The sequence below is a fragment of the Capricornis sumatraensis genome, chromosome 7, assembly GCF_032405125.1.
Source record: "Capricornis sumatraensis isolate serow.1 chromosome 7, serow.2, whole genome shotgun sequence".
Lineage (NCBI taxonomy): Eukaryota > Metazoa > Chordata > Mammalia > Artiodactyla > Bovidae > Capricornis > Capricornis sumatraensis.
In genome coordinates this window covers 116,296,817-116,323,586 of record NC_091075.1, presented here as the reverse complement: position 1 = coordinate 116,323,586, position 26,770 = coordinate 116,296,817, and the positions used below count along the sequence as shown (strand labels likewise).

General features: G+C 48.1%; 1 protein-coding gene across 2 annotated transcripts in view; it reads left to right on the top strand.

Annotated features, from left to right (window-relative positions):
- AFAP1 (actin filament associated protein 1) overlaps positions 1-26,770 on the top strand; it is a 90,481-nt gene that overhangs the window by 22,888 nt on the left and 40,823 nt on the right. For both annotated transcript variants that reach the window (XM_068975458.1, XM_068975457.1), the window contains exons 4-7: positions 4,757-4,968; positions 7,611-7,790; positions 23,375-23,470; positions 24,858-24,939. In XM_068975458.1, coding sequence (XP_068831559.1) covers positions 4,757-4,968; positions 7,611-7,790; positions 23,375-23,470; positions 24,858-24,939 — 570 coding nt within the window. The remainder of the gene's footprint in view (positions 1-4,756; positions 4,969-7,610; positions 7,791-23,374; positions 23,471-24,857; positions 24,940-26,770) is intronic.

Here is a 26,770-nt window from a genome sequence, read left to right as displayed (position 1 = left end):
GATGGAGATGACGGGGATGATGGAGCCTGATGGGGATGATGGGGCCCGATGGGGATGATGGCACCTGATGGAGCTGGATGGAGGTGATGGAGCCCGATGGAGATGATGGCACCTGATGGAGATGATGGAGCCTGATGGGGATGATGGGGCCCGATGGGGATGATGGGGATGATGGAGCCGGATAGGGATGATGGAGCCCAATAGAGAGGCGCCCGCTCTGGTGTGATGCTGCGTGCTCCTTGGTGGGTGGGATGGCCCAGAGCCCAAGTGGGGCAACTTGGGTTAGTGGGAACGTGATCAAACTTTTAGACTCTCTTGGGGGTATTGGAGAGACAAAGCCATTTCCTGAAAATGACCTAGTTCTCATCGAAGATTGTTGAAGCTGTGCTTCAAAATCACCCCTGGGAGAGCGTGCCAAAGGCTTCTGTGTCAGTGTCTGAAATGGTTGAGCTGTGAAGCAGAAGCACCTCAAGGTGGCGCAGGAGATTTACTCCAGGGCCTGGACCTCACATGATGTGGAGCTGCTGAAGGAGTCAGTGGGAGGCTGTCCCCCCGCGTGTGGAAGGAGAGCTGGACTCCGTGGCAGAGGTGTGGATGCACCATTGGTGACTCTCTGCCCTCCTGCCCAACTCGATGTCTTTCTTCACTTTGCACAGGGTCCTCATTACCTCCTCACCAGGCCATCAGTCCCAGCGCCAGCAGTGGACTTCTGGATGTCCCGTTTCAGCCTCCAGGAGGTGGCCCGGCTCTGCTGGGAGGCCGCCCGAGAGACTGGCGTGCTGTCCTGCGTGCTCAGACTCGTCCTCCCAGCCGCTTGGTTTGCGAAGTTGCTGACATTCTTCTAGCATGACTCTGTCGGTCCTGCTCTCTCAGCAGAAGGCGGGGCATGGGCTCACTGTCTTTTCAGTGAGTGGACCTCAACCCGTGGACTTCACCCCATCCTCCCCTTGATGCGAAGGGCGGCCAGGGCATGGTCTGCTCTTTGAGTTTAGAATCAGAATCAGCCCAAACCATCTTCCTTCGTCAGGATGTGGTCTTGGATGAGTCACCTGCTCTCCCGACATCATCCTTCCTTCCCTCTGACATAAGGACACAGCTGTGCACCCACCTCCGGGTGACTGAGAGGACCAGCGAGACAGGGCATGTGACTGCGGAGCCAGCCACCTCTTCTCACAGCTTTATCCCACAGCGTGCAAATATAAATATAAAAAGTGCTGCCTGGGGGCTTCCCTGGTGGCGCAGTGACAAAGAGTCCGCCTGCCAGTGCAGGAGACGCGGCTTTAATCTCTGATCCAGGAAGATCCCACATCCCGCGGAGCATCGAAGCCAGTGCTCCACAGCTGCTGAGCCTGGGAACCACAGCTCCTGAAGCCCACGCATCCAGCGCCCATGCTCCCCAACAGGAGAAGCCGCCGCAGCGAGAAGCCTGCTCACCACACCTAGAGAAAAGCGCGCACAGCATCGAAGACCCAACATGGCCTAAAATAAGTCAATAAAACTATTTAGAAAGAAGCACTGCCTGACACATAGGAAGTGCTCATTGAGTATTTCTTGCATGAATGAAATGAGATTTTCCCATCGCTGGCTGATTTGGTCATTCATTCTGTTGTTCATTTGTTCACTCAGTGTTTAGTGAATTTGATATTCTAGAAAGTGAGTTAAGCACTGAGGGGTTCATGGTCCCCCAAGCGGCTATGAGCATGGTCTTTTTAGGATAAAATAGGACTTGATCCGCTGCCTGACTGAAATCTGTCAGCAAACCTGGGGCCGCGGAGTAGCTCGTGGTCTTTCACAGGCTCATGCTTTCTTCCCTGGGCCCTATGTTCCAGCCACACTAAAATTAAAAAAAAAAAAAAAGCTTTTATTATAAAATACATTTGTCAAACAGTGCATAAAATATGAATTTATGCTTAATGACTTTCCATGAAATGGAGCACCGAAATGTCACCACCGGGTCAAGAGGAGAGCGCTGTCAGCCCCGGAAGCTCCCTCCTCCCTCTCGACAGCCTCCTCCCCGCAAGGGTCGCCCCTGACTTGGCTTCGGTGACAGTGACATAAATACTGTTGAAAAGCGCACGGCTCGCCACTGTTTGTGCAGTGTTTTATATTTTTCATTGCTTTTGCAAGTCGTGTCTCTTCTCCTAGCCTCTCCTGTCTGGCTGGCGCCGTTGCATAAGCAGTGGAGGCCGACGGCTTTGTCCAGCCTTCCCCGTGTGCCGTGTGCACGGCCCTCTGGTTGCCTACCTGTCTTGAGTACTCAAAGTGTGGATCTGGAGACCAGTTTTATTTAACTTGAGTTAGAATGTGAATTTAAATGGCCATGGTGGCTGCCATGTGAACAGGGGCTGTTGTGTAGACGTAGATGCTGGCGTATGGGGGACAGTGAGTGTGCGCTTGCCCATGCGTGTGTGTGTGTTACTGTGGGGGAAGGAGTGCAGAGGAGGAGGAGAAAGGCCTTGACTCAAGCAGCGCGGGAGGGGAGCTGGACTCTTCTCTCCACGGTGGTCTGTAACCCAGACCTTCAGGTGCTCAGATCCCCCAGCCCCACACGTCTCTTGGCACAGTGTCCTTCCCACCATCGCGGCAGACGCCTCTTAACTGTCACCCCAGCTTCAGCCCACTCTCTCTGCCACTGCCAGAGTTACCTCTAGGGTCAGTTACCCTAGTCTAGACTGGTCACCCTAGTCTCTTCCGTAAAATTCTCCCCTGACTTCTTTAGTAGGATTAAAAGTTAAACCATCGATCACTCTCTTCCCTGCCTCCCTTATTAAATAATTCTTTGCAAGGAAGTTGCCATACACATATGTCTCCTGATTGCATATTACAGTCCAGTTTCCGGCCAGTTCTGTTCTATAGAAGGTCGGCCAGTTCTCGTGCATCCAGTTGCTTCAGCCACAGATTCTCCTTATCTATCCTTCATTCCTCGTTGAGGTGTTCACTTCTCACATGTATTATGAAAAACAAATGTATTCCAGATGTGTCTGGGGTTGAGGGAATGCCGAGGTGAATCAGACACTGCCTCCAGGACCTCTCGACCCAGCAGGGCTGAAGCGATCAAGATCACTGGCAGTCACTCGTGTTGATTAATCATTTTTAAGATGCCAGCCATCCTTCTGAGGGCTTTGCATTTAAGTTGATCTAACAGTTCTCCAGATGACGATGGCAACATCGACTCAATGGACATGAGTTTGAGCCGCCTCTGGCAGATAATGAACGACAGGGGAGTCTGATGTGCCCCATTTCGTGGGGTTGCAAAGAGTTGGACTAAGCGACTGAACAACAAGCAACAGTTCTCCCTTCTACACACGTGTATCGCTTGCTCTGTGCCAGGCCCTTTGCGAAGCACTGGGACAGTCACATGCAGCAAGGGGGTCTCCCTTCCTGCAAGGGAGACAGCTTGATGTGGGACAGACGAGCGACAACACAGTGGCCGAGTTACGCGCTGAGCGGTGTGGAAGCCGAGGGGAGGGTCGTCTCGCCTGGCATCTGAGCTCAGGCTGCTGTAACACAGTGTCACCCACTGGGTGGCAAAACGATGCTTTTTATGTTCTCAGAGTTGTGTAGGCTTGAAGTCCAAGATCAGGGCTCCAGCGGGATCAGTGTGTGGCGAGCACTCTCTTCCCGGTGTACGGGTGCCGCCTTCTCCCCATGTCCTCACGTGGCAGGGAGAGAGAACTCAGGTCTCCCTCTTCCTCCTCTTCTCAGTGGGTTCGGACCCACTCACATAGCCTCGTTTAACCATAATTACCTCCTAAAAGTCCTGTCTCCAGATACAGTGACATTGGGGTTGGAGCTTCAGCACCTGAATGTGGGGGGCACCCAGTTCAGTGTACAGCCGTCAGGGCTGGTGATCCAGGGCGGGCTTCATGGAGTAGGTGCTCTGAGTTAAATCCTAAATGATGAGCATATATCCAGGCAAAGGTAGGAGATGGAGTGGGATAAACAGGGAGCCTGGATGAGAGCAGTGTGTGCACAGACCCTGAGGAAGGGAAACGGGCTCTGGTATGTAAGTGTTGATGTGCGGTAGAGTAGGAGGGGTGGACGTGGACATGGCAACCCGCAGGGTGGCCTGACTGAGCGGCATGGTCTGGGTCTGGATCTTGAACCTTAAGAAGGGTTGGTGCGTGTGGTGATGCCAGGAGGAAGGAGGGCATTGCAGACTTGAAAGAACTTTTAAAAATAAATTTACTTATTTGGTTTCCTTGAGTCTTTGGTCGCAGTGCATGGACCCCCAAGTAGCTAAAGGCTCCGGATCACACAGGCTCAGCAGCTGTGGTGCCTGGGCTTGCTGGCCTCTTGGCATGTGGGATCCTAGTTCCCCAACCAGGGATCACACTCAGGTCTCCTGCATTGGAAGGTGAATTCCAAATCACTGGACCACTGGGGAAGTCCTGAAAGAACTTTCACATCAAGGTGTGGGTGGGAGTTTCCTTTGGCAAAAACCATTGTTGAGTGGGGGTCATGGCACCCAGCAAGAATATGGCGAGGATTTAACAGTGTGGGGCCTGCAGGTGCCGAAGTGGTTTCTATAAATGCAGAATTCTTAGTCACTTCATTTGAAAACTCTTTGTTGAGTTTCTACTACCCAAGTCTGAGTTATTTCCCCCCTAGTTTTGCCAGTTGATGTTTTCCAAGCACCCTGAATGCAGAAACCCCCTCCTCACTTACAAATAAAATAATGGAGCCCACAGGTCGTCCTCAAGATAAGGTTTTTGCAACCAGGTTTTTGCTCACTTTCATTTCTCATCTTTGACAGATTATGACTCTGATGCGATGAGTAGCTCTTACGAATCATACGATGAGGAAGAGGAGGATGGGAAGGGGAAGAAGACGCGGCACCAGTGGCCTTCGGAGGAAGCCTCCATGGACCTGGTGAAGGACGCCAAGATCTGTGCCTTCCTCCTGCGGAAGAAGCGCTTCGGGCAGTGGACTAAGTTACTCTGCGTCATCAAAGACACCAAACTGCTGGTAAAGCCTCGCCACTCGGTTCTCTTGTGTAGAGTTGGTGAGACGCAGTGGGCCGTCTAACCAGGTTTAATCTACACCCAGCCAACATTCACCTTGGTGGACACAGAGGGAGCGCTGAAGCGCTGGCCCGTGACTGGCCGTCAGCAAGCCTGGCTGAGCTCCCGTGCCTTTAACGCCCTTTTCTGGCCAGCTCCCTAAGCACTCAGCGGGCAAAACCATCCCCTCCTCGGGCCAGCGTCTGCGGCTCGTGTCAGTGGAAATGCACGCTGCTGGAGCTTGCCAGACGTCCCAGGATGGATTTTCTCATTTGTAGTGAGTCAGTGAATTCCTCAAAGCCAGGTCATCGAAGGCGGACGGGCAGGCCAGGCGAGGTCTGGGGGACAGTGCCCAGGAAAGGAAATTCTTTTGGAGAGCTAAAAGCTGACTCTTTGCTCTTTTTGTAACTCAGGGAGGCAGAATAGAAAGAGAGGAGCGGGGGCAGGAGGACGCATACCCCCTGCTACAGGCGCCGTGGGGGAGCCTAGAGGGGAAGCGAGAGCCTTTGAGACTCATCCTCTGTCCCTCCTCCCTCCTTCCTTCCCAGCTTCAGAAATCACGGTTGGTTGTTGGCATTAAGAATGGTAGACTATGTTTTTGTATTTTGTTTTGCCTTCAGATGAAGCTTGGGGAACAAAAATCACTCAAAATCCCATCGTTAAAACAACACGTGAGGGTGTATGATTCTGTATCTCACTTTTCAGTGGAGCAGAGAACCTCCCTTTTAAAAAAAACAGTCTCATCTGTGAATTATGGGAATCTTATTTTACTAGATTCTTAGGACATATTATGTTTTTTGATTTATGGTTTTGTAAAAAAAAAAAAATAACACTTTTTAAGCAGTGAGAGTACATGTTTTTTCCCACATGTGTGGCCTGAATTTCTCCCAGATTTGGTCTATGCCAAAAAATGATGATGCCACGGGGGAATTTTAAAGTAAAGAACGAAAGAAAGAAAGATTAAAAAGATTAATATGGTCCGTATTTACAATCTGACATAATGACTACAAGATGTGGATATGTTATATAAACGTTTTAAAAATACACAGTTGGCTCTTGTGTAAAGGGCTTCCCTAGTGGCTTAGCTGGTAAACAATCTGTCTGCAATGCAGGAGACCTGGGTTCGATCTCTGGGTTGGGAAGATTCCCTGGAGAAGGGAAAGGCTACCCACTCCTGTATTCTGGCTGGGGAATTCCAGGGACTGTATGTATAGTCCATGGGGTTGCAAAGAGTCAGACACGACTGAGCAACTTTCACTTCACTTCTCATGTAAAAGAAGTTTTAGAGCATACTGTGGGAAGCCTGTGGTTGGGGTAGGGTCAGCAGTTGTCAGTCTTCCCCGGTGGCTCGTCAGTCTTCCCCGGTGGCTCAGAGGATAAAGCGTCTGCCTGCAATGCAGGAGACCCGGGTTCGATCCCTGGGTTGGGAAGATCCCCTGGAGAAGGAGATGGAAACCCACTCCAGTATCCTTGCCTGGAGAATCCCATGGACAGAGGAGCCTGGCGGGCTACAGTCCACGGGGTCACAGAGAGTTGGAAGAGACTGAGCGACTTCACTTTCACTTTTCACTTTCACTTTCAGCAGTTGCCAGAGGTGCCGAGTCCACCCTCTGCCCCAGCCCCTTCCCTTCCTGTCTCTTCCTTCCCTCACTCCTCAGCTGCTTCTTCCATCACTTACCAAGTTTCCCATCTTCCAAAACGGGATGATGATACCATTTAGAGTAGCTGTAAATATTTAAGAAGAGATGAATGGAAAGCCATGCAAAAGCACTGTCTTTGATGAAATGCAGAATCAAAGTTTTGTTATGAAACTTTTTTTCATTCAAAAATGACCTACGATCCAACTGCCCAGATTACTCCTGTTGACACTGAAAGAAAAAAACTAACAGTGAAAAAAGCAAGTACTCTCTAAGTCTCACAGAACAGAAAGCTGTAAACGGAAAACAAAACAGCAGCCTTTTCCCCTAAATGCCCGCAGTGTGTTTTCCCACGGGCGCCACCATGACTAGCTTCTTTGAATGTCCTTCCAGAACCCGTTTGTCTCTGTGCCCAGGCAGCTCTCTGGTGGGCACTGAGATGTGCCCAGACCCCTTCAGTGCCCTTCCGTGGACCCTGCAGTCAACTGGAAAGCACAGCTTGGCAGACGTTTCGGTCTATTATATGCTGATATGTGTACTCTTCATAAAATGATTCATCTGTGTTTCAGAGAGAGAGTAGGGATGAGATAGGTAGACATGAAATGACATAAATTGTGGGGTCTCCAAGGTGCTGTATGCCCAAATTAGAGAAAATCTAATACATTTCATGTCACCTGTAGCAGAAGCTGGAACATAAGATCCATCAGGACTTGACACCCCGCTGAGCCATGCTAGTTAACTCTGCTGAGTTACGAGCAGGTGTGTTTGCTCGCGCACAGAGGTGAGGTGTGGGTGTACAGCGGGGCTCTGTGTATGAGTCCCCGGATCTTCAGGGACTCCAGCCTCTGAGCATCTCTGCCCTTCAGCCGGACCTCCAGGTGCTTCTCCAGCGCTGTTTTCACTGTGTGTAGTTTCATCCGTGGTAAAGGACTTCCTTATACCCTTACTCGATCTCTCCTGTCCATCACAGTGCTACAAAAGTTCCAAGGACCAGCAACCCCAGATGGAACTGCCGCTCCAAGGTTGCAACATTACATATATCCCGAAAGACAGCAAAAAGAAGAAGCATGAGCTGAAAATCACCCAGCAGGGCACAGACCCACTTGTTCTTGCCGTCCAGAGTAAGGAGCAGGCTGAACAGTGGCTGAAGGTAACTTGCGTTGCTTTTGTTTCTGAGCCAGTTTCCTTCCCGAACCTCTTCCTGAGATCTGTTCTTTTGTTTAATGTGCGTTTTTTTATGGAAGCACAGGCAAACAGTGGATTAGCCTGCCTTTGATGTCTTGAGTATTCTGATTACTTTGAGGTTAATCATTTTAAATTTTGTCTTCAAAAGGGCATTCTGCCTCCTGTTTGCGATCTACTTCTAGAATTTTCTCTTTTGGCTTGATTTTTATCGTTTTGCTTGGTCATGTCTGAAGTGAAGTGTTAGTTGCTCAGTTGTATCCGACTCTTGCGACCCCATGGACTGTAGCCTGCCAGGCTCCTCTGTCCATGGAATTCTCCAGGCAAGAATACAGGAGTGGGTTTCCACTTCCTCCTCCAGGGGATTGAACCTGGGTCTCCTGCTTTGCAAGCAGATGAGCCTTTACCGTCTGAGCCACCAGGGAAGCCCATCGTGTCTGGATGTAGTTTTTTTTTTTTCAGTGCTCAGGTTTCCCTGGGCCTTTTAAATCTGTGGACTTAAGGTTTTTTTTAAGTTTTTTCTAAGTTTTGGGGAAAGTTTTCAGCCATTTCCCTTAAAATATTACTGCCCCATTCCCTTGGCTCTCCCAAATAATTTAAATATATGTTAGACTTTCCCACCGTTTTCTACTTTTGTCTTCTCCTTTCGTTTCTTATCCTTATTTTCTCCCTTTAGCCTTGTTAATTTTTTCCTGTTACTTTCCAGATCACAGTTTCTGTCTTCAGCTGTATCTAATCTGCTAATAAGTTTGCTGTTGTTCACTGGGTTCTTTATTTCGTCTCTGGTAGTTTTCAATTCTGGAATTTGTAGCTGCTTCCTTTTAGGAACTTTTCTTTGGCTTTTCTCTCCATGACAAGCACATACAGGCATGCTTCTTTTGACTGTGGTTTCTGTTGAGTTTGGATCTGGGTCCATAACCTACGGATCCTTTTCTTGTGTATGTCGTTTTGTCTTCTTGTCAGGGTATCTGATGATCATGCTGGTCATTATCTTCACATTTGGAAAAAAAATATTATAGTACATTTTGGTGTCAGCTCTACTGAGGTATAATTCAAATATCCTACAGCTCATCCCTTTAAAGTATGATTCATTGGTTTTCAGTTGATTCATAGAGTTGTGCAACTATCAACATAATCTGATTTCAGCACGTTTGCATCAGCTCAAAGAGAAACACTGTCCTTACTGTGACTTAGCAGTCACTTCCCCCAGTTCCAGCCCCAGCCAACCACTCATCCGCTCTCTGTCCCCATAGATTTGCCTGTTCTAGCATTTCCTGCAGACACACTCACACAGCATGTATCCTTTCGTGACTGTCTTCTCTCACTTAGCATGGTGCTTGTAGATTCGTCCACATTGTATCTGTGCCAGTCTGTCATTCCTTTTTACTGCTTTTTGTGTCTTTGCTAAGAAACCATTGTTTAGTCCAAGGCCTGGCAGATTTAGAGCTCTATTTCCCTCTAATAGTTTGGTGGTGTTAGCTTTTACATTTAGTCTGTGATCCGTTTTGATTTCACCTTCGGTTATAGTGTGAAGTAGGGGTTTAGTCCCATTCTTTTTCCTGTGACATCCAGTTATCCCTCTAGAAAATAATGTGATTCTTAGCACAGTGGCGTCATTTCTTGGAGAGCATTGTCATTTGCCTGTGGCACAAGCTTTGCTAGGCACTAGGTCTCCAAAATCAGTTTCATCTGATTTCCGAGCTTGAGATTTTTCAGAGCCCTCCAGATGGCCAGGCTGCAGTCCACTAAAGGGCAGGCTTATACTTATTTTAGTCTTATTCCAGCTCCTAATCCTGGGGTCCTGCTCTTAAAGGTAGGCCTTCCCAGGTGACTCAGTGGTAAAGAATTCACCTGCCAAGGCAAGGGACGCAGGTTTGACCCCTGGATTGGGAAGATCCACTGGAGAAGGAAATGGCAACCCACTCCAGTCTCCTTGCCTAAGAAATCCCAAGGACAGAGGAGCCTGGCAGTCCCTGGGGTCACAAGAGAGTCGGACATGGCTTAGCAACTAAACAACAACAAAAGTGTGGGGTTTTGCCAGGGACCTGTCTTTTCTGTCCCCTAGACCCAAGCTTTTGGTTCCCATTCCTCCCGAGCTGTCAGAGTACTAGCTGGCTTCTCAGCTACCTCCTCTGGGGAGCAGCAAAGGCAGACCTAGCTGCTGGCCTGCCTCTCGATATCTCCGTCTACCTCTGGGTCACGGCCGGGTAATTCCACACTATGCTCATAGCTGTTCTCTGCTTTTAGGAGGACGCTGTGTGTATTTCACCTTGCTTTCCTGATGGTCCTTATCAGGGGGATTGGTCCACACCTTCTAGTCTGTCATTGCCTGATAGTACTTGCTGTGAAGAAAAAGGCTGGGATGGGCTGGGAAAGCTTGAGGAGGCGTTTTATAACGCTGCTTTTATAATAAGATGCCAGCGCCCGTTAAACTCAGAGCCCCGCTTCCCTCTCCTCCCCTGGAAAAGCACAGGGCCAGACTCTGCAGTGACAACAGTGATCATTTCTGCTGGGGCAGGGCACACAGATGTGGCTTTCGCATGTCGGTAATTTGGGGATGGAGCAGAGCGTTTGTTTTTTTAATGGGAGTCCTGTGATCGAGAGTTCCGGCTGCTGAGTTTGCTTCTTCTTCCAGACACAGAACCTAATATGTCACATGTCAACCCCTGCTGTTACCGAAGTACTTTTCCATCGTCAACAAAGCTGCCCAAAAAAGTTGTAACTATTAGCCATTTCATTTTACAGGTGAGGTACTGAGTCCCAGATAGACACAATGGCGCACCAGTCAACCTGTGATGGAGCCAGGAGTGGGCTTCAGAATTTCTTGGCTTCATTTTCATCTTCATTCTGCTGGGCCATCTGACAATTTGCCGTTTTCTCTTTTTATTCCTGACTTCTGGGTTCTTAGCACCATTCCTTCATTAAGGAGGGAAAGAATGAGGAAACAGATGAAAAGCCTTATTTATGATTCTGCTTTCTCCACCTGGTCACCTGTGTCTGGCCTTCTGCATCTTTGTGTTTACCTGTTTCTTAGGGGAGAACCGAGAAAGGATGCTCTGAAACCTCAGCTTTCTTCTCTCTTCACTCCATTCTCACAGTTTGTTGACTCTTTAATGCGCACTGAGTCACAGCTCCCTTCTTAGTTCCACTGCTCTAATGCGAAATCATGTGGAGTTCACTGGGTTTCACTGCTTCGTCGGGAAATAATATTGAGCTGACCGTGCTGCTCACAGACACACAGCTAAAGACAAAACTTTTTCAAGAAGTCAGGTGCTAATGGAGTGAAACAGTCTCACGTCTATTTCAGCAAATGTGAAATACAGCTCAGGGCTACTTAGCCAATTTCAGAGTGATGACTCTGTCAGTGGACGTCGAATTGCAAGAACTTTTTAGCATTTGCTCATATTTCTTCAAAAAGAAGCAAATATGTGGTAAATTACCTTTTTCTGAAGGGTTTACCTTAATTACTCCATTTAACGTTTGTGCTTCACTCCCATTGCATATTATAATACAGGAACCTAGGAAGGCTTGATTAGAAAGGAAAGTCAGATGACAAAACTGGTTTTAATCAGATACAAAATTTTAATTTTTTAAAACCAGCAGAGCTCTGGGATGTTTCAGTTTAATTTCATCCAGATATTGTCTTTAGATTGGCTGCCTTTTCAGAATTATCTGGAATTTAAAACAGAGATTTCTAATGATTTGGTACCTAAGAATTTTTTTTTTTTTTTTTTTTTTGGTGTATGTCTTTTACCCTTTTTAAGATCCCCGAAGCCACAGGTGTACTTGAAGCATGCCTCCCCTATTAATTCTCTCTCCCTGTTCCAAGATAACTTTTATCTAGAGTTTGGTCTTTATTATTATTATCTAGGTATGCTTTAGAAAGACTTTTTACTTACACATGTATATACTCATAAACAAGGACAATATTACTTTTCATGTTTAAACTTTCTGCATAAATGGCTTCAGCCTGCGCATGTCTTGCTACCAGCTTTCTTCACTCAGCTATTTGCACACTCTCGCTATCTTGGGCCTTGTTCAGTGCGTGTTCTCACGCGTGTGCCCTGGTCTGGGTGTCCTGGTTTCTCCAGGATGGGGACCATCTATTGGAACTGCTGAGTTTGGCATGTGCTCATCTTCACCGTTACTGGAGCTTGGCAGATTGTTTTCCTGGCTCCTTTGTATAACTGAGCCTCCTCCAGCAGTGTGTGAGAGGAATCATTTTGTGTGTTCCTTTCAGAGTTTCTTTGTACATGTGCAAGCAAACAGACATGCGGATTTCAATTCCCATCCTCCCACCCTCATAAAAAGGGTGTATTCTGCACCTAGTCTTCCCCCGCACCCAAATAGAGTAATTTTGAGATTTTTTTCCAAATTAAAGAATACCACACTTCCTTTTTTCTCTCTTACACTACATAGCATTTCGCTTTATAAACAGAATATGCCTCCTATTTATGGATGTTGGATTGTTGTCATCTTTTGATGTGACGGTGTTCTGTATTATTTATCCTGTGTCCACAGCATCTCACACTTCTGCTAGTCTGTAGGCTAAATTTCCAAAGAGAGTAATTATTTGTATGAAGGTTACAAGCATTTGTTATTTTGAGATATAGATGAACCCCTCATGAAGAGTGGTTCAGCTTCCCATCAACAGTATGCATGTGCCTCTTTCTCCACTGTCTTGCCAGCAGAGAGAGCATGTTACCAGCCTTTGGATTTTTGCCAGCCTGGGAGGGGAGACTGATACCTCATCTAGTTTTAATCTGCATTTATCGCCTTATGAATGGCATGGGGCATCCTTTTAGAGTTTAAGAGCCTATGGCTGTGTTGCTGTTTCTGTGAGCTGTCTGTTTATATCCTCTTTGTAGATATCCTTACTCAGAAATCTCTGTTTAAGGAAACTCCCGATTCCGGAGGCTGAGCCAGGTTTGGTAGTCACAGCTCTAGCTCAGCCTGCTAATTTCCACTTGGATAGAAGTTCTCACGGAAGAAGCAGGGTTTGAGACCACAAGTAAGCTCTCAGTCAGGTAGGCTGCGAAGGTAAATAGCATTCCATAGCCATTTTCACTAAAGTTTTATTTGGGTCTTATAATTGCTTCCGAAATTCATCATAATCAATGTGAAAAAGGCAGGAGGTAGAAGGGGGTGAGCCAGTCCTGCGTAGAGAGCGTGTCACTAGAGGGCAGACTGGAGCCTGACCCGGAGTTGTGATCTCAGCTCCAGAAGCTTCTTGCTGAATGTCTCAGAAGAGCTACTTGACTTCTCAAAACATAGAGTTTTCTCATCTATGAAGTGAAAGGGGTGGAAAGGAGTATTTCCTTCTGGAGTTGTGGTGAGGATACAGCAATATGAAAATGAAAGTGTTAGTCTGACTCTGTGACCCCCATGGACTATAGCCTCTGTCCACAGAATTCTCCAAGCAAGAACACTGGAGTGGGTTGCCATTCCCTTCTCCAGGGGAATCTTCTTGACCCAGGGATTGAACCCCCAGGTCTCCTGCATTGCAGGCAGATTCTTTACTGTCTGAGCCACCAGCTTAAGACCTAAAGCATTTAGAAGAGCACCTCGCCAGTATGAGCACGTATGTACATGCGAGCTGCTGTTGGTGGTGGTGTTAATCAATTTACAAGCTCCTGCTGACGTCAGTTTGGAAGTCAGGATAACAGAGGATGTTTTCGGGGGCCAGAGTGGCAAGCATCCAGCTCCCTTCCTCCTGCCCTCCTCTGTCCAGACCTGCAGGGAGGCCGGGAAGCACTATCCTCCTGTGTACCCTCAGATGGGACACCGCGTGCCAATCTTCTGCCACATCCTCTATTGCAAAATAAACTAAGAAACATCCCAAACAACCCTCTAAACAGTTTACACCAAAGATAAGGTTTTAAAAACTTGCCTACTCTGGGTCTTGGTTGCAGCATGCAAGATCTTTTTTTAGCTGTGGCATATGAACTCTGAACTGTGGCATGTGGGGTCTAGTTCCCTGACCACGGATGGAACCCCAGGCCCCCTGTGTGGGGAGCATGAAGTCTTAGCCACCAGACCACAGGGAAGTCCCCAAAGAGAATGCTCAAAGGGAGTTGTCTGCACTGTAGACACCACTGACCTCTTCGGAGGAGAATCTGTGAGAGTTCTAGTGCTGACTTCGGTATGAATTTGGTATCAGTCTCATCCACCCTTTTCTTGCTCTTTTCCCCCACTCCCAGCTGGGTAGCGTCGTCCTGTTCTTACAGCATCTCCTGATCGCTCCTGCTTTGGAGAAACACAGTTGGGAAGAGTTCTCACCATGGTTTAATGTGCTGAGAGCATTGTGGTTTTGCCGGAGCTCTCAAGGGAATCACAGCATGGTTTATTGTATACGTCAGCTCAGAGAACACCATCCGGTTTGTCCTTTAATGAAGGTCTTTCAGGACTTCCTGGTGGTCCAGTGGATAAGACTTTACCTTCCAATGCAGTGGGTGTGGGTTCAATCCCTGGTCAGGAAGCTAAGATCCCATATACCTTTCAGTTAAAAATCCAAAACAAGCAACAGAAGCAATATTGTAAGAAATTAATTTGTTGTTGTCCAGTCTCTATGTCGTGTCCAACTCCTTGTGACCCCAGGGACTGCAGCACGTCATGCCTCCCTGACCCTCACAGTCTCCTGGACTTTGCCCAAGTTCGTGTCCATTGAATCGGTGACGCTATCCAACCATCTCATCCTCCGCTGCCCTCTTCTCCTTTTGCCTTCAGTCTTTCCCAGCATCAGCATCTTTTCCAATGAGTCAGCTCTTCACATCGATAGAGACGTAAAGAAATGAAAAGGAAAATAAGAAGTTGAAAAATGTCCCATTAAAAAAAATGAAAAAAAAGAAAAGTCTGTGTTCACCCAGGATCTCCCTTTCCTTCATTTCTTTTTGAAGTAGGGCCTCCGGCATCACTCTCACTCTAAAGATGTTACTAAAACACAATTGTTTCTAATAGAGCAGACCTTCTTGAAATAGCTCCTTTCAGCTTTGATGGCAAATGTCTTTATTTCACGTTAACTCTTTGTGGTAAGTCAGCCACCGCTTGTATCAGTTGCACCTTTGAGTGTGACGTGTCGTTTTTTTCCTGCGTCTTCTTTTGAGATTTGTGTAATCTTTGCTTTTTATCAGTTGACGATGATGTGTGCGGGTGTAGCTCTATAGGTTTTGATCTTTCTCAGGGTTTGAGCTTTGTTGTTGTTCTGTGGGTGGAGGTCTTTCAGCAGTGTTGCACCAGTTGGGGCCACATCTCTTCACATATTTTTCTGCCTCATTTTGTTCTCTCCTCTTCTTTATGTGTTAGGTCACTTGGAGTAGCCCAGGGGTTTTTGGATACTCTGTTCTCTTCTCTTCTTTCTCCCGTGCATTTCAGTTGGGGTGGATATTTAGCTTTGCCCCTCCTCAAGTTTCCTGGTCCTTCCCTCCTCTGTGTCTAGCGTGCCTTTAAGCCCATCTAATGAGTTATGTAACGTCCCATGTTTCATTTCTAGCATTTCTCTTTTTTAAAAAAGAAATCGTTTTTATCTCTCTTCTGAAATGCCCCGTCTCTTCACACGTGTTGTATATCTTTTTCATGATCTCTTCTGACTTCCTATCATGGTTATTCTAAAGTCTCTAGTAATTTTAATGTTTGATTCACCCCTAGGACTACTCGTATTGAATTTCTCTCTTGAGTCTACATGTGCTTGCTGTGAAAGAACAGAAGAGACAGAAGTAAAGACTGTTTCCTCCAGAAAGGGGAGTGTCCCTTCTCCTGTTTGCTGCTCGTAGGTGGGCTGCCTCGGTCTCCCCTGCAGTGGAGGCGGATCTGGACTCGGGGGGCTGCAGCTTCACTGTGCCTCACTTTGCATGTTGTCGCGTGTTTCCAGGGCTGGATCTGGAATTTTCCATCAGCGTGCCTCAGGTTCTGAGCTGTCGTGGGAGTCTGGAGCTCTCTGTGTGCTACAAACACACGGCAGTGTTCTGGACCACCTTGCTTTCCTTTTTTGGCCTGATGAAGGCTGGCTCTTTGGTTTGCTGGGGTCTCCACTCTGTTCTGCAGTTGTGCCTCTGGCCTCCCATGCCTTGGGAGAAATCTTTCTGTCCTGGTGTGTCTCTAGCTTTTGCAGGCTGGCTGCTTTGTACTCTGGGAAAGCCCAGGTCTCTCTGGAGGAGGGGATCGTCTTCACTGCTGCTGTGAAGCAGCTGCCTTGCACTTGGCCAAAGTCCCGTGTGTCTCAGGGGTCATCCGTGAGCTCAGCTTCTTTGTCTCTAGCCTTCCTGACTGTTCTTACACACTCAGGACAGAAGCAAGGGAAAGAAGCGGCAGGTGGGTATAGGCTCGTTCTGCCACTGCGTCTCCTTGACTTTTACACGGTTATGCCAGCCTTCATGTGGCTACTTGGCCTTTCCTGGTGGCTCAGCTGGTAAAGAATCCGCCTGCAGTGCAGGAGACCTGGGCTCGATCCCTGGGTTGGGAAGATCCCCTGGCGGAAGGCATGGCAACCCACTCCAGTGCTCTGGCCTGGAGAATCCCATGGACTGTATAGGCCATGAGGTCACAGAGTCAGACACAACGGAGCAACTGTCACTTCACTCAGTCGTGTGGCTGCTAGAAACTTTCTGGTCCCTCCTCCTCTCTGTGGCGGGTCCCCTCCTCCTGCTGTTCTGCCACGTGGGAGGCAGCTGGGGTCACTTCCTTCTTAAGAAGGACTCTTCACTTTTGAGAACTTACCTCACTGAGGCTTCTTTGTATCCTCAGTGCTTTAATGAGTTAAAAAAATGCTACAGGTTTTTTTAGAAAACATTATCCACACTGCTTTGTCAGAGAGTGATGGCCTGTGTGCCTGTTTTGTGGCAACAGAGCTTCCCTGTGCTGCGTTTTTATTCCTCAGTCTTGCCAGAAGTTTATCCATTTTATTAATTCTTTCAGAAAAACCCCCAATTTTTCCACTGTTGATGTTTCTCTGTGGTACTATTGCTTTCTATTTTATTAAGTTCTATTCTTTCACTTTGTTTTGGCTTGATTTTCTACAATTATCCCAGCTTCTTGAATAGTATACTTAGATAATTAATTGTTACACTTTTACATATATATATATATATATATATATTTTAAGCTATGCATTTCCCTCTAAGCACAATTTTAGCTAAAACCTCTATTTTGATTTTTTTAATCATTTAATTTAAAATATTTTCTAATTTCTGTTGTGAGTCCCCTTTTTAGTAATGGTTTATTTGGGAATATATTGCTGAGTTTCCAAGTGTTTAGTGACTTTTTAAAAAAAATTTACCTGATTGTTTTAAATTTCTAGTCTAATTCCACTCTAGTCACAGAACTTTACGTGGTTTCACAAAGTAGATGTTTTGTAGACTTGACTTACTGCTCGGCATGTGGACAGTTTCCGGTGTGCGTTCTGTGTCTACTCATGAGGGGTGTGTATTGTGCGTTTGCTGGGTGTCCTCTTCTATAGATGGCTATTCGAGCACAGTCATGAATTGTCATGTGAAGACCTTTTACATCTTTACTAATCTATTTATTTTATGCGTTACTCCAAGGGAGGGACGTGGGAGTATCTACCACTTTGATTATGAATTTATCTATTTGTCTTTATTATTTCCTTCAGTTTTTGCTTAATATTTTTGAGGCTGTGTTGTTTGTTACATATATAATTTAAATGGCTATATTTACTGGGAGTTAAAACCTGAAATGTTCCTCTTTCAGTGTTTCTTGCTTAAAGAATTACTCTCTGATTAATCTGTAGATTAATAATCTTCCCTAATGGTGCCTTTTTGATGAATAGAACTTGTGAAATCTGAAATCCACCACATGAAGTCTTTTACTTCTATTGATGTTTGTTGTTTATTTGCGAAGTCATGTCCGACTCTTTGTCCAACAGTAACGTGTCAGACTCCTCTGTCCGTGGGATTTCCCAGGCAAGAATACTGGAGTGGGTTGCCATTTCCCTCTCCAGGGGACCTTCCCTACCCAGGAATTGAACCCGCATCTCTTGTGTCTCCTGCGTTGGCAGGTGGATTCTTTACCACTGAGCCACCGGCTAAATCCTTTTTTTACTGGTATAGTCAGTGCATTTTGCATCCTGCCCCCCAAATTTTAGCATATCCCAAGTCATCACGATAGAGCCTGTATTTCCTTCCAGAAGTTTTCTGGCTCTGTCCGTATAGGCCTCTGATTCATCCGTTTTGGTTCTCAGGTACAGGATGAGATGTGGGAGTCGAGATCCATTTTCTTACGTATGTATGGTCAGTTGTCTTAGAACCGCTGAAACACCAGTTTCTGCAACGGGAAACGCACTGTTCATGCCGCGTGCGAGCCCTTCACTGGCCCCATGTCCCGGCTCCACAGGTCAGGCCACAGTGTCTTGCTTGCTGCATCTTTAGAGAGAGCCTTGAAATCAGCTGTCATGTGGGTTCCAGCACGGTTCTGTTTTTCTAAATGATTAAAAACTTTGAAATTGTGTTTTTATGTGTAAAAAGCCAGCACTGTCATCCTAGTTTTTAATGTCACCTTGTCAAGGCCACATCTTCATGCTCGAAGCAGATGTTTTTTCCTTAAAAGAACTGTCATGCAAGGAACGAGGCGTATTAATCTTGATGACAGCCTGTTAGAGTGACAGAAGAGTGAAAGGAAAGCCTGGAAATCTGGAGTGTGTTCTAAGAATGCCTTTAACTCATTATGATATTCTCGGTCACGCAATTTTCCCATTTATCTGTCAAGTGGAAGTAATACTGATCAGAATGATCAAAAAGCTGGCATGGAAAAGGTATATAAATGCCCCCTTAGAATTATAATAAACAGTTAAAATATATGATTTATTGGCATCACCTCTTAGGATTCCTTGCGTGAAAAGCTCTAAGAACTCTCTAACTTGAATTACTTTATAAAACAAATGCCAAGTTTCCTTATTAATATAAACTCCTATTCTCCCATCTTGTCCTAAACCTTTCATCCCAGGCCTTCAGTATTTTGAAACATGGCTTCAGTGCAGCAGTGAGATATCTCTTCAGCACGTCACACACACCCCTCTGTCAGGTATGAGAAGCCTGGGGCCTGTGTTTGGCCAGGACATGACTTGACAGAAACTTCTTCAAGGGCAGCTGCCGAATGTGTTTCTCTCCTTTCGGTCTGCAACTTCCATTAGCAACAACTCTTGCCAAAGTTAACTGTGTGTGTGTGTGTGTGTGTGTGTGTGTGCGTGTGTGCGCATGCAGGTGTGTGTGTGTGTGCGTGTGCAGATGTGTGTGTGTGTGTCTGCAGATGTTGCAAACATGAGCCATCTCGTAGAGGTCAGTCAGAAGACACGAGCCAATATTCCCAGAAATGGGGTGGTCAGGTTTCCTACAAAAATGTGCAGAGATTGTGTTTCTGAAGATGAGGGTTCAAGTTAAAAGCAAACAAAAAATACCACGGAACATATAACAATTTGTTTTTCTTTTTTTGAAGGATTTGTGATTCTGAACTTGGATCCAGTTCCCTTAAATACTTATTGAACTTCTCTCTAGACGTGGCTCTTTCCAAAAAAGTATATTAATATAAAAGCCTCCTTTGCAACTATTAAAAAAAATAGGTCAATAAACCCTTTATTTAGAACTTCTGAATTAACTCTGCAGGGGCAGCCTGGCAGTACATAGCAACCAGAGCAGAAAGTTCCATGAAAGTATAACCTGAAAGAATCCGACCGTTTGATGAAACCTGTGGAAAGAACGACCGGCTTCTGCCCGTGGATCTTTTCCACAGCGTCTTCCTCTGTGCCTGGGAGGGTAGTCACGGATAATTCCTATTGTTAAATCCTTTGGCGATGCTGAGAGGCCACGGGTAACCCCACCAGCCCCAGGTGTGCCGGGAGCCGCCTCCATCTGCTCCCTCCGCGGGGACAGTGTAGGTTCAGGAAGGGGGAACTGAGGCAGAAGAGGTGCAGCTGGTCTGCGCGCGATGTTGTGAGTGCGCAGATCCTGGCTTCATCAGCAGAGGCTGCTCAGTAACCGCCCCGGGCTGCAGGGGCCCAGAGACCCATCAGCTCCTCAAACCTCCATCTGATGGAGAAACAGGGCCTGGTAACAGGGACAGGGGTGAGTGCAGGGGACGGTCCAGGGACCAGGAGAGAGTGGTAGGGAGGCAGCGAGGCTGCGGCGTTGGTAATGCAGGCGTGGCTTCCAGTTGATGCACACGCTCTCTCTCTCTTGTTTTAAAGACTTCCCAGCTCCCTGAGGATCTCAGGACTCCGCGTGGAGGACCGGGAGAACTGTCACGAGGCTCTGCTTGCCTCCTGCGATGGTCTAGTCTCTTGCCTTCTGTTTTTTATTCACACCTTTTTTTTTTTTTCCTCACAGAGAATTTCAAGTCGTTTATCTCTTCATTCCCTTCTCTTATTTTTCCTCTCATCAAACTCTTTTTTTAGTTGCTGTTACACGCTAGGTTTTGGGAAAACCAGCCTGAGCGAGGCGGAGCCCCTTCTTTGAAAATGAGCCCAGCTTTAATAGAGGAAGCAGACCAGCGGGTTCAGGATGCCTTTGACCAGGCCCTGAGCACAGGGTGGGGCCGCCCGTGCCCGCCCGTGCCCGTGGAAGCACAGCTGCACCGCGTCCCAGGATGCCCAGCCCTGAGCACAGCGCAGGGCCGCCCGTGCCTGTGGAGGGACAGCTGCACCGTGTCCCAGGATGCCCGTGCCTGTGCCCTGAGCGCAGCGCGGGGCTGCCCGTGCCCGTGGAGGCACAGTTGCACCGTGTCTCACGCAGGAGGGTCTGAACAGGCTTCCTGGTCATGTGGAAACCAGGCCGCCCTGGAAGGGTGAGTCCTGTTCAGCCAAGAGGGGAGCACACCTCCCTGGGAGACCCCTGAGGTCTAACTGGAGCTGTGTCGATCCTCTACCTTTGGAAAAAAAAGGAAGAAAAAAGGAGAAAGAAAAAAAGACAGTTGTGTTCTGCATAGAAGCTTTTGCCAGAGATAGATTTCTACAGGTTATGCTTTGTGGAGTTTAGCCTTTTAGTGTGAACTGAGTCCCTCAAGACCCTCAGGGTGTGTGTACAAGTGGACACGCGTTCACGTCTGTACCGCTCGGATGGAGGAAGAGCGCACGGCAGCTGTGTCGCTGAGCTGCTGTGCTGGCCGTCGCTTTGCGCACATTCTAGGTGGGGGGTGAGGCTCACAGGGAGGCTCTGCCCTGCATCTGGAGCCCACTGGGGTTGGGGGATGGGCTGGGATTCAGCCCTAGCTCCTGTTGGACAGGCGCCCAGGAGTTTTCCATTGCTGCAGTGATGTCGGCATTGGTGACCACAGTCACGTCTTCAGTGGGTATGGATACACGTGCAGGTGGTGGCTGAGCACCCAGGGTCCCATTTTCTCTTAATCCAACCATAAGGACAAGACAGGTTGTCTTTCTCCAAAGGAAAGAAAAAGTCTCATCCTTAGATCAAGAGAGCTTGTTCCTTGTCAGCTGAAGGCGTGATAAGCACAAGGAAGTGGGGGACTAAAGACTCAGTGCAAAGACAGCAGCGAAATTAGCACGAAACAGCCAAACTGAGGGAACCTTCCCGCCGGAGACGTTCAGGAGGGGCAAGTCACCTGCTTGGTGCACCTTTGCTGGTTTTCACACGTGAGACTCAGCAGGGAAACAATGGCAGCGAGCTCTCTGGGTTTCTTCTCTTTCTTTTTGCCTGTTTTAGTCTCCAGTGTGGATTTCACCCCCGTTGCTTTTTCATAAAGCAGCTGAGCGGCGGGATGGCTGGAGACACCGTCCCAGCCTCCCCTCAGCTCCTGGCTCCAGTCCCAACCCAAGAGCAAGTCGAGGGGATGTTAGTGTGTCTGCTGGGATCCTGTTGCAGAGTTCCTATACAGATAGCTGGGAGTCTGGCATTGCTGCTTTTCTTTTTTCTTTTTTTGCTCAGAAGGCACTTAGGTTGAACTCAGGTTGCATCTTGGTTCCAAAAAGACTAGTAGACATTTTGAAAGCTGTGCCTGCTAGCTCCTCATTCACAGGAGTGTGAGCTGCACCAGGCCGGGAGCTTGTCTGTCTTGTTTCTTGCTGTCCTTGGTGATCAGAGCACCTTGTAGGAACTCAGGGAGGAGGGAAGGGATGGGGGTGGCTGCGGGGTGGCTGTGGTCGGCAGTAGGTGCCACACGGTGGTCCTCACACCTGAGGGTTTGAGCTGGGAGCACTTCCGGAGCTCTCAGCGTCAACAGTATGGGTGCTGGCAGTGATGGCGGCGTCGGTGACCGCAGCCACCGTGTCTTCCTTGTATTGGTACACACGTAGGTGCTGGCTGAGGCATTTTGCACACAGGGTCACATGTTCTCTTAATTCAACTGCAAATACAAGACAGGTCTTGTTGACCACACATTCCTTTGCTAGTAAGGACCCTGAGGTCAGAGAGCGTGTGACTCGGCTGCTCCTGATATGCTTGCCTCACAGATGGGTCTGCAGGCGCCTTCTCAGACTCTTAGTGCTTATCTTCCCTGCTTCTCCAGACCCCAGCCCCCTCCTGGCTCTGCAGAGCCCCTCCCCAGGGGTCCCCTCCAGCCATGCCCACCCCCCAGTCTCTCTGCCTCTCACACAGACACTCCTCCTCCAGGCATCCTTTGCTGGGCCGTCCCACTCAGCTTTCTCCCTCCCTCCCTCCTGCTCCCTGCTCCTGGGAAGTGTGCTTTCCTGCTTGGCTTCCGGCTTCCATGTCCACTGCAGCTGGACTCTTGTAGCCACTCCCCTCCTTTGGCTCCATCCTGTGTACTGACCATGTATCTTCCCCGAAGCTCTGCCCTACTTTGTCTCTTCCCTCCCCACCCCAGACGTACCCCCTCTAGAGCCGAGAGCACCAGCCTCAGCAATGGCTCCCGGGGTCCCGCTGGCCTCTCCTGGCCCGTCTCACCACACAGCACTCTGGGTTTCCCATAAACTCTTCACATCTACCCTTTGTACCTTGTTCCTGCTGCCTAGAGCCTTTTCTACTGGTTCTTCCCATGGCCACATCCTCTGGCCTTTTAGCTCAGCTTGCATCTCACATGTCATCCCAGGAAGGCCTCCCTTGATCTGAATCAGCCGCCCCTTCCTGTTAAAGACCCTTTTCTATTCTTTGTAGCGTTGGCAACTGTCTTACATCACCTTCATTTCTTGGGCAATACTCACAGTTTGCCGTGATATCTAACTTTTACTGGAGTGGAAGCCCCATGAGGGCAGGACTCTCACGTACATTATTCCCTTCTGTATCCCAGAACCTCTGTTGTTTTCAGGATGGTCTAGACATTTGGCAAATGGTGAGTGACCGCGTGGGGCTTCCCTGGTGACTCAGCCCATAAAGAATCTGCCTGCCAATGCAGGAGACCTGGGTTCCATCAACGGGTGGGGGGAAGATCCAAAGGAGAAGGAAATGGCAGCCCCCTCCAGTATTCTTGCCTGGAGAATCTCCAAGGACAGAATGAATGAGTGAGAGAATGAACAAATGAACGCCTGGCCTCCGAGGCTTAACTCCAGATGGCTCTAGCCTCAGGCTTTCCCGCCACACCTCTTGCCTCCCCTTCGGCCCTCGTGTGAGCGTCTCTGCCGTTCTGCACTTGCCACAGGTGGTCAGAGACATCTGCAGTGGCTGCAGCGGGCCTGCCGAGCCGGAGTGCCCTCCCCCGCCGAGCTCCCCGGTGCACAAGGTGGAGCTGGAGAAGGTAAGGGGCCTGCTTCTTTCCAGGAATTAACCTTGCAGCTGATTTAGGCCTTCCTGGAAGTTTTAACAGCACCTCTGAGAATTTCAGCATTTCCAGTTGAAAAACAAACAAACAAAAAAAGCGAGGCACCCCTGCTGCGCCTCTGCTTGCCTGGTAGGAAGCGCGGGTCAGCTGCTCCACTGACCACGTGGTCTTCGTCCTCTCCAGCTGTAGATGCAGGAAAGGGGTGTGACGGTGTCGCAGGGTTTAAGGTGCTCAAGGCCGCCGGCTGTAACAGCAGCGTGCGATCAGCAGGCAACTCTGTGTCCTTCTGGAATACGGCTTGTGCTTCCCGAGTGTCCCTTCCCAGAGGCTTACTCCCCACAGACAGGTTGCAGCCTGCCACGCCTGCTGTCTCTCCCCGATGGTGTTCTGACAACAGCCCCACCACCCACAATCCCAGCTCTTCCTCTCAGCCCATATAGTGCGAAGGAAACCGGAAGTCAGCCCACAGACTGGGTAAGATGTGTGCAAAAGACCTCTGCGAGAGGACTTGCATTCGGAACAGATAAAGAAGTCTCGGAAGTCAGTATGAACCAAAAATCCAATAAGAATACAGATAAAGGTTTTAATAGATGTTTCCCTAAGGATGATGACCCTTCAGGGTCCCTTGGACAGCAAGGAGACCAAACCAGTCAGTCCTAAAGGAAATCAACCCTGAATATTCATTGGAAGGACTGATGCGGGAGCGAAGTGCTAGTACTGTGGTCACCTGATGGCCACAGTTTGCCCGTTTGTGCAAAGATGCCGTTTCCGCGGCGAGCCCCGCTTCCCGCCTCGTGGTGTTCTGTTGGTGGCCTGTCTCCCAGGAGCGTCCTGAGCCCTCCCTGTTGACCCCTGCCCCGTGGACAGTTCCCTTCCGTCTACTCTTGTAGCCAGGGCTCTCTAGAGAAACAGAAGAGTCTGTGTGTGTATGTATACGTACACATATTTTATATGTATTATAACATATAATTTAAATATAAAATAAAATTCTACATGCAAATGAGAGACTCATTGTGAGCAGCTGGCTCAGATAATTATGGAGCCAGGTTAGGGTGATGTGGCTTGGTGAGGGAAATAGTTTATGTACTCCCAATATTTTTTCAAAATTATTTGCCAGAAAAAGTGATCGAGCACGTGTTACTGTAAGCTCAGTGAGCTTTTCCTTTGTTCTTTTGATGTTTTTAAAGCTTTTGTGGCAAACCGACCAGATAGTCTGTGTTCTAGCTGAGCCCCAACCACCTCCAGGTTATTGGAACGTGGCCCACATTTTCTTTCATTTCTGAGATAACATATGGCTGATCTATGATACATCACTTGGTCAGTGTGGCTGTGGTAAGGTAACTTAATCTTTTTATCCTCATAGAAACTGTCTTCAGAGAGACCAAGTTCAGATGGTGAGGGTGTTGCCGAAAATGGAATTGCTATGTGTAATGGAAAAGAACAAGGTGAGTTCTGTTCCTGCCAAAAATATATAAACCAAAAAAAAAAAACCAACTCCAAAACAGAAGCATGACGACCAGGTCTGTAAACCCTGATTATGTGGGAAACGCCCTCAGTAGTTTAGCGATGCAGGTGTCATCGTCCCGTGTTACACAGACAGAAATCCAGAGGTTAGCACTGTCTCTCCAGGTCTTCATTTTAATGCCGCCAAGCCTTGGTCTAGGCTTTCTCTTTTTGTCTGGGTATGTTCCCTGCATGAATTTATTATATTTGTGTGTGTGTGTGGGGTTGTGCCTCTTGGCTTATGGGCTCTTAGTTCCGATCTGAACCAAGATTGGCCCCTGGCAGTGAAGGCTCCCACGTTCTAACCACTGGGCAGCCAGGGAACTCCCTGGTCCTCGTGTTTTACTCACAGCAGCCTACTTCCTCACCTGATTTATCACCGGGACAGGTTTGCATCAGGGGTGGGGTGCCAGCATCTCGCTGGGAGATGTGGATCGGGGGGCGGGGAACCTCATGTAAGTGGAATAGTCTGGTGTTTGTCCTTCTGCGGCTGGCTAATTTCGCGTGGCATGGCGTCTTCAGGGCTCATCCCCGTTGCGGCAGGCGCAGGACTCCCTTGTTAAGGTTGGATAGAATTCCCTTGTGTGGGTGGACCACGTTTCCTTCTCTGTTCATTCACCGATGGACATTTGGGTGGCCTCCACCTTTTGGCTATTGTCAGTAATGCCACTGTGGGCATGGGGGTGCAAATACTGATTTTTATTTTTTCTCTAAAGTCAACTTTATAAAGGTGTAAGTCACACATTGTCATATTCAGCCTTTTTGGCATATGACAGACACATACATGTAACCTGCATCTCAATCAAGACGTAGAACACCGCTGTCGCCCCCAAGGTGTTCCCTGGCAACCGCTGATCTGTTTGCTGTCCTTGAAGCGGAATCACACAGGGTGCAGCCTTCCGGGTCTGGCTTCTCACTCCATGTATTACGATTGGGGCAGATCCACGTGCTGAGTCAGTCGTCCGTTCTTTTTCTAGGCTGAGAGGATTCCAGTGTGGACGGACCAGTTAGGTATCCACTTCCCGACTGGAGAATAGCTGGGTTGTTTCTGGGTTTGAGCGGTTTATGAGTGAGGCTGTTCCAGACGTCCATAGCAGGCTTTCGTGTGAGCATGTAACGTCTCCATTTCTTTGGGCTGATACCTCGGGGTGGGGCTCTGCAGCTGCTGGCACTCATGCCTCCTCACCAGCCTTCCATTGTCATCTCTGTTTTGTTCTTTTTACTTTGGCCATTTTAATAAGTGCTGTGTAATTGTGCCTTTAGAATGCATTTTCCTGTGACCAACAATGTTGAACATTTTAAAATATTTTTTTGCCAACTATGTATTGTCTTTAGTTGTTCAGTCGCTCAGTTGTGTCCAGCTCTTTGCGACCCCGTGGACTGCAGCACGCCAGGCTTCCCTGTCCGTCACTATCTCCTGGAGCTTGCTCAAACTTATGTCCATTGAGTCAGTGATATCATCCAACCCCCTTCTCTTCCTGCCCTCAGTCTTTCCCAGCATCGGGGTCTTTTCCTATAAGTCAGCTCTTCACATCAGGTAACCACAGTACTAGCGCTTCACTCCCGCATCAGTCCTTCCAGTGAATATTCAGGGTTGATTTCCTTTAGGAGTGACTGGTTTGGTCTCCTTGCTGTCCAAGGGACTCTGAAGAGTTATCATCCTTAGGGAAACATCTATTAAAACCTTTATCTGTATTCTTATTGGATTTTTGGTTCATACTGACTTCTGAGACTTCTTTATCTATTCTGAACACAAGTCCTCCCTCGGACGTC